Source organism: Melanerpes formicivorus, unplaced genomic scaffold (genome assembly GCF_026170545.1).
Source record: "Melanerpes formicivorus ecotype bairdi unplaced genomic scaffold, bMelFor1.0.p_v2 SCAF_21, whole genome shotgun sequence".
In the NCBI taxonomy this organism is placed as follows: Eukaryota; Metazoa; Chordata; class Aves; order Piciformes; family Picidae; genus Melanerpes; species Melanerpes formicivorus.
The window spans coordinates 1,517,238-1,529,907 of record NW_027142373.1 but is presented as its reverse complement, the minus strand read 5'-3'; the positions used below and the strand labels follow the sequence as shown (position 1 = coordinate 1,529,907).

Genomic DNA, 12,670 nt, shown 5'->3' with positions numbered 1-12,670 from the left:
TGGCTCCTTTTGCTGTCTTCACAGCACTTTATAATATTACAAAGTGTAAACAGGCAGGGGTGACTTCCCTGCCTGGGGAAGCAGTGACATTGTAGGTGGAACAGGACAGCAATGCACATGCCAAGATGTGGGCACCTAACTCACCTCTGAGCACTCTGGCCTGCTTAAGGAGTTTGGAATTTAGTCAGCAGGAGAGAAAGACAAAAGGTTTAACTGCTTAATGAGGTGATGGATAAGACATCAGCTCTGCCTCTCCTAAAGATTTCTGCTCCTTCTCAGGGGAAGTTTTTTCCTGTGGATTTACCAGGGTGCAACACCTGCCTCCAGCAAGGCAGAGCTTTCTGATGGAGCTATTCAGTTCTCCATGCTGGGATCCAGGAAGTGAAATCTTGCCTCAGGATTCACCCACTTCTTGGTCAAGCTGGTGTAGGTTTTGTTCAGGACAGAACAAGTGCATCTGAACTAAGGGTCAAAAACGAAGCACTGGAACCCCTCTGTGTAGCAAATGGGGTTGTTCTGTGTGGTCAGGGATTAGAACTCCAAGAAATGTCCTGGCTGTTAGAGAGGGCCATAAATTCTGGCTGCACCGAGGGTAATGGAAGCTCTGTTATTGAGTGGGATTTGACCAGGATTTTAGCTGCACCTTTTGCATTTTGTGCAAACAGGTTCTTCAAATGACAGCTCTTGACCTTGGAATCTTTGCATTATGGCAGTGATTCATCTCCCTCCGTTGTGTCCACATTCTTCCTCTGCTCCTCAGCCGTCGCTGTTCATATAAATTCTTATTACTATGCAAATTTCAACATCTCCTTTCTAATCTGTTCAAATCTCCTACCATTCTGGGCAGCAATGAAATGATGTTCAGCTTAGAGGCTTTCAGATGACAATGCTTGTAAGGACTCCTCTGCCTTACCTGTGACAAATGTCTCAAGTGATGGCACAGCGGAATCAGGCAGCCACGGTCCCTGGCCAGCAGAAGACAATCCCTGGCACCAGAGCAGGTGACAGCAGATCCACCAGCAGCAGGAGACAGCTGCAAGGGCAGGCACCCAGGGGCAGGGAGAGCCCTCGGTATCTGCAGGAGGCTGCACCCAGCAATAGCTCCAGGTGTAGCTCTGAGCCGTTGGGAAAGGCACTGCCTGCTGTACCCTCTCATTTCCACTTTCACCTCACACTGAGATCTCTCTCAGCTCAGCACATTGATGTCCACAACAGAGCTGTACCTGACTTGGACTTGTGGTGTGCTGCATCCCTCTCTCCCAGGGTGGCAGGGCAGGGGCCAGAGTAGGGCGGCTGGAACATGTAGCTGTCGTTGGGCAGGGAGTGGGTGCGTCCCACCGTGGGCTTCCTGACGCTCAGCAGGTCCTTGCTGGGAGACAGGGTCAGGGTGGCATCCCTGGAGCGGAGATCAGCCTGCAGGGAAAGGCCAGTGAGGGGGGAGCCGGTGGGGTGGGGGGAAGAGGAGAAGTGCCCAGAAACGCTAGCAACAGCCACTGCAATCAGGATGGCACGATGGGCATGCACAGGTGGCACAAATGGATCTACCAGGAAGCTCTACCCCTGCTGGTGTTTGGTCAATAAACTGTCACACAGAATGAGCCACGGAGACAGAGGGAGCAGCACTGCAGAAACAAACCATGACTATTTCAGGGGTATGCAAAGAAGGCATCATGCCTCAAGGCCAGCAAAGGGCACACGCTTTGCATAGCTTTGATCCTCTGCAGTAAGAGCAAAGCTCTCTTGATGTGCCCTCATCAGCAAGCCAGACTTCTACAGAAGTGAGTCCTTTCCTCATCTAACCAAAAACAAAAATAAAGAGAAAAGAAAACAAATATGAAAACTAGTTTCCAGAAAATATTCTCTGCTCTGGCTCCCAGCACCATTTTATTGTTTTTTCTCCTCACATAATGAATAACTAACCCCAGCTTATTGAAAGGGCTATCTGGACCTCCTGCTTCAGGGTTAAAGCCATTCTCTAATTGGAAGGGAGATAATGCAAGCAGGAGCTCTCATCTGTGTGTTGACTGCAGAGGTTTTACAGCCAAAGAGCTTCTTGGAACTGGCAGCACCAGAGGCAGTATCAAATGAGGTGGATTTGGGTCTGATTTTATACAGAAGTGTCTCCATCCCAGAAATGCTCTTGGGTGTTACTGCGTGGGGCAGTCTTAGCAAAACGTGGAAGCCAAGCTGACTTCTCTGGATACTTCTAATGAGAGAAGGATTTCAGCTTTGAAAGGTCTCGACTGGAAAGCACAGCAAGAGGGTTGATGCTGGTGTCCGAGGCAGACTGCTGCTGCTGGGCTTGCAGAGCTCTCAGCCTGGTTAGCTGACAACTCTTCCCTCACTCAGTGCACTGCAGCTCTGCTGAAATCAGCACCGAGGGGGTTTTACCAATGTGATCCTCAGTCACAAACCCAAAATTTCACTCTGGCATTTCATCTGTAGAAGAAATACAATGGGATTGAAAAGAGTTTACAAAAAGGAAGCAAACAAAAAAAAAAAGAAAAGAAAAAAGAAGAAAAGGGGAGGAAGATCAGTGTAAATTTAATGAAGGAAAGCCAGCTGCAGTGTCAGGCAGCACTAGCCCCAGTCTGTGGGAGCCTGCTGGTTTGGATACAGCCTGATAAGGGCAACTGCAGCCTGCTGATAGAGCTCAGGGAGGGGAGGGCAAATCTGTGCTGGCAAAGCTGAGATCTGGGGTTTGGGAACCTCTCTGCTCCTCTCTGCCTTCCCTCTCGAGCAGTGTTGATGCTGTTTAGCTTTCATATCATTAGCTTAAAGCAGAAAAAATGGCCTGAAATCAGCAATTTCAAATTCAAAACCACTGGGATCTGCACACAAGAATTTCAAGTGGAGATTCTGTCCAAACCCAGCCCTTAATGAACCTTTAGGACCAGCGACAGGGTCCAACACCACAGCGGACTCATTTCCACTTCCTGACCACCCCAGGGGGCATCTGGTGAGGGAACTTCATGAAAGCTCTTTAAAATGGCTGCACAAGGATGGTCTGAGCCCAGCCCAGCAGCAGGGTAAAGGGAGCACAGCACTCCCTGCTTCACTGCTAGTCCTCAAAAACATCTTCTTGTGGCTTGACTGCAAATCAGAGCTGAGTTTTCCACGGGCAAAAAAAACCCCTAACCTGAACTCAGATCTATTTTGGGTCAAACAAAACATTCTGATGTGTTTGTCAATTAAAGCTCTAAGTGTAAAATCACTGCTTTTAGAAAAGATTTCAATGAAAACATGCAGTTTTCCACGATTTTGGGAAGCTGTTTGGACCAAATCCCTTTGTTGGTGCTGACACAAATTCACAAAATGCTTAGGTTTAGGTTGTTTTTTTTCCCCCCTGTTTTTAGAAACCTCATCTCTCTTGGCTCTACCCTTGGGACTCTGCTGTGCTGCAAACAGGTTTGTCTAATCTGAGTGGGAACTCGAAGGGCTCTCCTCAGTCCAGGTCTCCAGACTAACTGTGACACCAAAAGTCCCACACAAAATGTCCTTCACAGGCCACAAAACTTTTGCAGATGATGCCACGAAGCATGATGAGAAATATTGTCACGGTTTAAGAGGTGTTTCCCACACAGTGCCAGTTGGGGTGACAGTCAGCTAGAATGACAGGAGATTTACCAACAACACAGACACCCAAAGGCAGGGACATGAACAACAACAAAGGAAACAGAAATGACCCAAAAGTGCTGGAGAAGGAGCTATGTCTGTCGTACAGCAGAGAAAAAGCACTCGACTGCTACACAGCTAGAAATGCCTCATGTTCAGAGAGGAGATGGTTAGGGCAGGGTTCAAAACACTGGTTAGTGCAGTCAAAAAGGCACAGAACAGTCCCAACTCTGTTCAGTTTCCAGCGGGATGGCTGCTAGTAGGAATTCACAAACCAAGCAGCATCTCTGAGGTCCCCATCTGATACTTGCAAAATCAAGAGTCTGGCACCCATGGGGCAAAAAGCCTGGAGGTGCCTGTGTTCACAGAGCCACAGGGTTGCAGGTGACCCCTCAGCAGAGGACACAGGAGTCATTAGCTCACAGGTGTCTCTTCCAAACAGCATCACTGATTTGTTTTCACATGGGGAGGAAATTTCAATCTTCTGCTTTCCAATGCATTTTGTGCTATTGATTGCAGTGGCAGAAAGCACACTGAAGCAGCTGAAAGCAGTCCTTGTTCCTCACAAGGAGCCACATCTGAGGACAAGGGTGGTACCAACCCACGACCTAATGGCATTGAGGACAACGTCCTGTGCAGGGGAAGGGTTGGGGCTGTTTGGAAATGGGCTGGGACTGGCAATGCCATTAGGCAGGAGCAGAGCAGGGGCAGCAGTATTTAGAACCCTGTGAACATCAGAGCATACAGCCACCAGTGATGTACATTGCTTTCCAGAGCACTAAGTAAGTGTGTGCTAATGTCATCAGGACAAGAGCCATCCGTCAGAGCTAAGGACCAGGACTTTTCAGAGAGAATATCTGACGTCAGAGACAGAGCCTCCATCTCAGCTAGAGGGATCTAAAGGGAGAGATGATTAAGCATAAGAAACCAGGACACAAATCTTTTGGAAAAGAAAAGAAAAGAAAAGAAAAAAATTCAAATTACCATAATCTAAATACCTCTAGCCACTAAAGCAATGTCCCTGCAGTGGGAGAAGCTACATCATGCACATTGTTACTGGGGACAGAACATCAAAGAAATGAAAAATAACAAAGAAATGGAAAAAAAAAGAGGGAGACACTGGTACCTGAGTGCTTACCAATGGACTGGGAGGGAGTTTAAAGGCATCCCCTAATGCTAGCGTTGCACTTTGCTCTTCTCCTGTCTAGATGGAAGCCAAAGTGACATCACTGCCCTGCACAACAGGTCAGTGGGGCTCTCTCCAGACACGGAGCTCTTGTGGTAAGAAGTGAAAGGTCGCTCTGGCTTTGGGGGAGAAAGTGGCCTGCAGCATCTACCCCAGGTGCTGCAAGGAGAGGAGTTCGCCCTGAAGCGCAGGCTCAGCCCTCCCCAGATCCCCAGCCTGGGTAGGCGTCTGGGGCTGGTGCCCACAGCACTGGGGACATTTCACCAGGTAACCTACAGACCTGGCTTAACACCTGCAGGAGTTTTCTGCACTCGACAAGTCCCAGATGCCTCCTTTTCATTCCTCAATGCATTTTTCCCCTATCCTCTAAGCCTCAAAAAGTCTTTCACCACCAACATATCTTCCAAGAAAAACCTCAGGAACCCAGATCTGCTGCTCTGAAGCTGGCAAAGGGCTGGAGTTCCTCACTCAGGAAAATGGCATCAGTGGGGTGAAATAAACTCAGTGGTGAGTGACCACTGAGAGCTCAAAACTTGTTCTGAGATAAGGAAGAGGGTTGGACCCCTCTCATCTAACCTTCTGTTTGATATCTCCTCTAGCACAGTCATCTGCTGGCAATGGATGAGAGGAGCCTTTGGAGGAGCTGCTGATTTCATATGAGGCTCCCAAAAAGGCATTGCAGAAAGGCTGCCAGCACAGGGACAGTGATCCTGAGAGGGACCCACCAGCCCCAGCCCAGGCTGCGCTAGAGCACAGTGGACAGCAGAGCAGCTCCTGCCTGGTGGAGCTGCTCTGCTGGGAGCTGCTATTAATCAGGTTGCTTTCAGCAAGTCCCAGTGCTGCTCTAAATTCCTGACTTGCCTGAGAACATGACAAATGGTGTGAACAGAAAAGCCCCAGTGTAAACACAACGTCAGCCCCTCTTCAGCCTCCTCTCTCCCAAAATTGAGTTTGAAGCCGTCAAAACATTTTGTTGGAAACATTCAACCCATTTACAGGAGTTTTAATTACAGGGGGGAAAATAAAGCAGCCTAAATGCTACAAGAGAAAGGCCTTGCAAGCTGGAATGCTATATTTTTTCATTACAAAAATGTCAAAACCTTTTTTTTTTTCCCTCTGCAGCAGCACTTTCTGGTGAAAAATGTTGTGACAAAAAGTTCCCAGCCAGCTGTGGCTGAGCTCTGTCCTGACCTCACTGCCTGCCCCCAGAGCTGCTGTCCCCATCTCTCAGCAGTGCTTGGGGGCAGCTGCTCCCTGCAGCCCCACAGAGCCCAGCCTGGGGCAGGCTCACAGTGATCAGCTGGAATGCTTCTCCCCTGTGAAAAGATCTGCAGCAGGATTTCATTTCACCTGAACTTGCTCCTTTCCTCTAATGAACCACCCAGTTGGGTGATTTAGAGTGTCAGGGAGCTCCTAAATAAGCACATTGATTTAACAAAAATCTGCTATTTTTAGGCAGAAGTGGGGGGGGAGGTAGGAAAAGTGCTGAAGAACCACAGAATGTGCTCAGTTCCAGCTGCAGGTGTGCTTGAATCATCGCTGTGGTCACTGCTGGCCTTCAGGGAAAATGTTTGCTCTGAAGAGCATCATGCTGGAGAAAAGAGGGATCTTAATCTAAGAAGTCAATGAACTCATTTCCAGCCCTGCTCACTGGAGCACAACAGCTACTCAAGCACAGCGTTAGGGGCTGCCTTGCCTCACACACTCACTTTCGATCAAAGATGAGCATCTAGTTTCCAGTGACCCACTTGCAAGAAGCCTCTTTGGGAAAACCATTCACAGCTGGATCTTCAGGCAGTGTAAGGAGGCACCAAATGTAGAGACCATTTAATCAACCCCAGAGATGGAGATTTTCCCTACAACACTCAGGAACAGCGAATCCCAAAGGGAAACTTGCTGCTGTCTTGAAGAAGGAAATGCAGAGCCTGTGCTTTTGCCCTTGCATTGACCTACATCATCATAACCCCAGGTATAATCTCATCTCCCACCAAATAAACCCAAATGATTTACACCTCAAACTCCTGTGACTGCACTACATAAAGAACTTTAACTATCAAAGGTCTCAGTCAAATTGAGTTTGGATGGAGACTTTGCAGGAAATTAGGAATATTAACCTGGTTCTCAGAGCTGCAATATTCGGGAGCTGGGAGGGCATAATGATGGCACACAGAGCCTGACAGGTTGTCCATCAGCTTCAGCTCTCCTTCCAGAGATCCCTGGATCAGCAGTGATATGGTATCAAACAAGTGCCTCTCCTAGGAGGGGTGGTGTGTGGCATGCAGAGAGAGAGAGCCAGAGGGAGGAAAAAGCAAGGGGCAGAGACAGAGAGAAAGGACAGAGTGTAAAACCCAGAACAGAACAGGGAGATGGGAGCGGTGAGGGAAAGAGCAGCAACAGAAACAGGGGACAGGAGAAGAGAGAGAACAGTGCAGTAAAATCACAGTGAGCAGCGACAGCTCCCCCAGACACCACCAGAGACGAGGCCGACACCGCTGCCCTGCACCGTGGGGCTCCCGCTCAGCACCCTCCTCTGGGACAATTCTGGCTCCCAGCAAACAGGGCTGGGTACTGCTGGGATCTGAGCTGCTGAGGGCTGGTCCAGCAACATATGGATACCTGCTGCTGGGAGGTTCTCCAAGGGACAGCTGCTGTAAGGCTTCTATACCCACTGGCCACACTTGTCTGGAGGAGGACCTAATGCTCCACACCAGAATCCATATTCAGAGAGCAGGCAGATTAAAACAACCTGACCTGGAGAGGAGCTAACATCCTGTCCATGCAAGATGCAGATGACCAGGAATGGACACACACATCAGGTCACTAATCCATGTGCCAGACATGGGTTGAGGAGCCTCAGCTGTCCTGGCCAACTTCAAACCAGCTAGTCAGAGCCCAGCCAACAGGAGGTTATAGAGAGCAGGGTCTGGCTTGCACAGGCAGCCTGGGAGCAGTTTCAGAGGTGCACCTTTGAGGCAGGGAACGCCTGCCACATCCAACGAGGTGAGGACTGTTGCTACAGTCACGCAGCACAAGTGCAAAACTCCTGGGGGACAGGCAAGCCAAAGAGCATGCTGACCACATGTCCTTGCAGGGTCACGTCCTGGGAATTGTATTCCTCTGCTGTCATGCTCAAACATCACATTTGTCCTAGAGATTTTGACTGGGAGAATAAATAGTCAGAATAGAATCTCCTGCAAGTTTTTGAGGCTTCTGTTTGAGTGAAAGAGCAAGAAACGTGCCCTGGAGATTCTGACTAGAATGAGCCCTTTCCAAAGTCACCTCCAGAGAGAGCAGGTTTAAGAGCCTGAAGAGCTGGGAGGGTCCTTCCACTAATTTGTCTTTCAATTTCTCTTTTTGCCAGCATGAGGACTGATGCAGGACAGCAGTGCTGAGGACAGTTCCCCAGTGCTCTGCCTAACTTGTGCAACAGCAGTTGGGATATGTTGTTTCTTCCTAGAGGACATAACGAGTTTGGATTTCCCCTTACTGTCCTGAACTCCTTTTTCCCATGCCAAAGAGCAGCTTTGGACTCCAGCTCAGACATCAGTGACTCCTAATGGCACCAGAAATTTCCAGTAGCTTAAGAACTGAAGCAAAGCTTAAGCAGGGATTTACTCTTTTTCACCCTTGGACTACAGGTCATAAATGAGTTTTTCATGCATTAGAACACTCATTAGTCCACCCTGGGCAGAAGCCAAGATGGGCTGTTGTGAAATCAGATGTAATAAAGCTCATGAGGGCTGTGTAGAGTTTAACCCAATTTGCAATCAGCTAAGACTAAAAAGGGCTGGGCCATTTTTCCTCTATAAATCCAGTCCATGTCCCTCCTGAAGGACCTGTCTGGGTCTTGACCTCACCTCTCTCACTCCTCAGACTAAGTCTTCATCCACAACCTGCTTTAAAGAGACTCACTGCAAGTCACAGCAGCTACCACACTGCAGCCCTGCCTGGACTCGACTCCTGCTGGTGGGAGTTCACCAGCCCTGGTGAGTGTTTGAGGCCCCTCTGGATTATGCTGTTGTTACAAGAATCTTTTCTTACAGGCTTGAGTGTGTGGATGGGTTTTAAGTTGAGGTGACATAAAAGCAATTTAATATTTAAGCAAATATTAGCCAAATTTCATTCCTCTTTCATGTGAAGGTTCCTGGTCTGTGTCAGGAAAGCAAGTGCATCCTGCTCATCATTTTGCTGCCACAAAGGAACTAACCCACGCTCTGGAGAGGAGCAAATTTGAAGCTAACTCTGAACTTGGTGGCTTGGGCTTATCTCCAGGACAAATTGCAAAGCTCTCTACCTCCAAACAGATGCATCGAGGTGGTCTTGAGACCCAACTAGGGTCTCCACCCTGGCACATCCATTCCCACACTACCCAGCAGCCCATGAGCAGACAGTGAGGAATACAAGCCCTGGGGGCAGGGCTCACCCCCACTTCACGGCCCACTCGTGCAAGTGTGCCTCTAGCAAAGGTGCAGGTCAAGCCCTCTTCACCCTCCAACTGAGATTCTCACCATAGGGTAAACTAAGGAGAGCTGAGAATCCACCTTGATTTGCATGGGGTTAGCACATCCTCGGGGGCTCTCGGGCCTCTCCCCACCGGCATTGCCTGTCCACATGAGGATGTCTGAGGGGCTGGGCTGGCCAGGGGCAATTGTCTTCATTTCCATCTCCAGTTCTGCTTCGAGCTCTGCCTCCTCCTTAGCCTCCTTGTTGCTCTCCTCCAAATGCTTCATGAGCACGGCAATCACCACATTCACCAGCACAAACTGGGCTGTCAGCACGAAGGAGACGAAGTAGATGGGCGAGATGACAGTGTTGTAGCAGGTGGACTCCTGGTCACAGTCTCGCAGCGTGTCCTGAAACAGGGGGAGATGGTGCAGGGTTGGGAACATGTTCTAGCAGGGACCTCGGTCTGCTGTCATCAGGCTGCAATGGGTTATGCTCTCGTGAAGAAACCCGAGAGGACTGGGCAAATCTCATGTCTAGAATGGTAAAATACTTGCCAGTAAAACCTCACATTTCTGGCTTAGTCACCACAAGAAGGCTCAGAGGACACTGGCCTTGGAGCATGCAACAACAGCCATGGAGACCCTGCTGCTCCAAAGGAAAGGCTGCTTTAGCAGCTTGGACACCAAGCACACAAGTGCGGTGGAGGGATCCATGGGCAGGCCGGGTGCAGCTGCAACCCATCAGCTATGCCACAGCTGCTGGCCTTGCAGCTGTTCCTTCCTCAAGTTCACATCCTACCGTTAACACTTAGGCCACCTAAAGCTGATCATGGGCTCCAAATGGGCAGAGAAGTGATCCCCTTGGGCTTGCTGGCACTGTGTGCTCCCAGACAGGATTTCCTCACAAGAGCATGCCTGCACGGCTGGCCCCTCAGATAGACTCTCAAGCATGGGTTTTCCCAGGAAAAAAACCAAAGTGCCAGTAGCAACAGCAGCAACTGGAGGCTTACAAGGGAAAAACAAAACTGCTGGATGTTACTGGGCTGAGCTCCTGCTCTGCTGGAGAGATAAGGCTCTTAGTTTTTCCCCTTTCTTTTTAAATTGCTCTCTTAGGACAAAAAAAGGGAACTTATGGAGTATGCTGGGGGTTGCAGCCACAGGCACCGCATTGCTGGAGGAGAGAACAGAATGGGAGCCAGCCTTTGCCCAGGGCAGGGAAGCGGAGAGCGGCGCAGCGCGGGGAGCGCGGGTCCCAGCCGGGCAGAGGGAGCAGCTGCATAGGACGCAGCTGCAGGCAACGCTCAGCCTCCGCGGGGCTCTCACCTTCATGATCCCGTTCCAGTTGTCCCCCGTGGACACGCGGAAGAGGGTGAGGAAGGCCATGCCGAAGTTGCGGAAGGTGGCGTGGCGGCCCAGCCCCTCGCAGGGGTGGCTGTCGTCGCACTCTGCGGGAGCAGGCACAGCGTCAGAGCCTGGCGCCCCGCGCCCGCCCCCCGCCCGCGCCCCGCACTCACCGAGGTCTCCGAACAGCTCCACTCCAAGAGCTGCAAATATGAAAAACAACAACATGAAGAGAAGACCCAGATTCCCCACCTGGAAAGAGAAAAAGAAATGGGGGGGAAAAAAACACAAAAAAAGAACATTCATTGATTTTTCTAAAATTTGATTTTTTTTTTTATTGTTATTTTTTTGTTGTTGTTCCAGACCTGTTTCTTGCTGCATTCTTTAATCCAAAACTTAAATTGCTTCAGGGGAAAAATGACCTCAATGTGAGGACTGTATCTCAGCCTGTGCTTCGGAGGGGAAATGGGATTCTCTAATGACAGCAAAGATAAAATGATTAGCACTCCTCCACAGCAGGAAATGAGCTCTGGGCCAGAGGAGATCTGCTGCGATACGGCAGTGGTTACCTGTGGCAGCGCCTGCATCACGGTGTCCAGCAGGGCTCTCATCCCTACAGCCATCTTCAGCAGCTTCAGCACTGCAGAGAGCACATCGGGACAAGGCAACACAGCATTAGCGCGGAGGAACAAACTCAGTCCCGCTCCCAGGGCCACAGCTTAGGGGAAAAGCAAAGTGAACTCTTGTGGAGCTGCAGCAGTCCCAGGCCACCCCTCCCTCCCGGTTGCCTGGACAAGATCCAAGCCCCTGAGCAGCAGCAGCAGCCACCCCGAGACTGCAGAAGTCCTTCTCGCCCTGCTGGCTGCTTCCCAGCCCCGCCTCATTCGTGCTGGCCCCGGCTCCTTCCCACTTCTGAGCTGTCAATTCCCAGCCCTGGGGCTACTTTCCCACTTCCACAGGCTTCCCACCACCTCGATTCCCTGAGGAGCTGATCTACACCTGTCTCAGAAGGGTGCATTTCCAGGTGCAAAATGCCTGTATTTCTAATGCTTAGGGATCCAATAAGCAGCAAAATCACTGATATATCAGTGAAATTTTTCCTAATATCCAGCCTAAACCTACCCTGTTGTAGTTTGAGGCCATCCCTCACTAGTTACTTGGGAGAAGAGACCAACCCCCATCTCACTCCAATCTCCTGTCAGAGAGTTGTAGAGAGCAAAGAGGCATCCCCTCAGCCTCCCTTTCTGAAGTCTGAACACCTCCAGTTTCCCCAGCTGCTCTTCACACGACCATTCTCTGGATCCACTTTAGGACATCAATGCCCTGCTTGTATTGAGGTGCCCTAAACTGAACACAGTACCTGAGCTGGTCCCTCATCCGTGTAAAGAACAGGGGCACGATCAGCTCCCTGGTCCTGCTCATCCTGACAGAGGATGCTGTTGGCCACCTGGGCACAGGCTGGCTCATGTTCAGCTGCTTATCAATGAGCAACCCCAGGGCCCTTCCCAGCAGGCAGCTTTGCAGCCACTCTGCCCCAAGCCTGGAGTGGTGCTTGGAGTTGTGGCCACAGTGCAGGTACCTCTCTGGGATTTGCAACCACAGCTATTCCTCCTTTATTTCTAAGCTCTCAGCCTTCAAGTCTGTCTCAGACAGAGACACATGGGCAGCTGGCTCAGCTCTTTGGCTCCTTGCAAGTATTTCCCCCATTGTTCTTTTATTTGTTTACAGCCTGTGGATGCCAGAGCTATGCACATCATGATGGGGATGTGCCCCAGAAGCATTTCCCAACACTTAGCTCTCTCCTGCAGGGGACCCTGCACTTTGAAGAGAAGGCAATTGTGCATCACCCATCTCACCTCGAGCAATCCTGAGCACCCTCATGATCCGGATTATAGTAGGGTTAATCGGTAGCGAAGCGTTCACCTCGATCTCTTCCAAAGTGATGCCCATGATAGACAGCAGCACAATTGCCAGATCTAATTGGTTCCATCTGGAGACAACACAAAATGAAGTTTAACATCCACTGAGGAGCTGGCCAGGGGAGGCAGCCTGCTTCACACAGATTCCAGTCATTGCAATGGTC

General features: G+C 50.1%; 1 protein-coding gene across 1 annotated transcript in view; it reads right to left on the bottom strand.

Moving 5' to 3' along the window:
* CACNA1G (calcium voltage-gated channel subunit alpha1 G) overlaps positions 1–12,670 on the bottom strand; it is a 129,265-nt gene that overhangs the window by 5,624 nt on the left and 110,971 nt on the right. Inside the window, exons 31-38 of the mRNA XM_068150968.1 lie at positions 12,444–12,577; positions 11,157–11,227; positions 10,761–10,839; positions 10,570–10,691; positions 9,310–9,654; positions 6,916–7,056; positions 4,378–4,512; positions 1,224–1,413 (exon numbers count right to left, since the gene is read on the bottom strand). Of these exons, the coding sequence (XP_068007069.1) occupies positions 1,224–1,413; positions 4,378–4,512; positions 6,916–7,056; positions 9,310–9,654; positions 10,570–10,691; positions 10,761–10,839; positions 11,157–11,227; positions 12,444–12,577 (1,217 nt within the window). The remainder of the gene's footprint in view (positions 1–1,223; positions 1,414–4,377; positions 4,513–6,915; positions 7,057–9,309; positions 9,655–10,569; positions 10,692–10,760; positions 10,840–11,156; positions 11,228–12,443; positions 12,578–12,670) is intronic.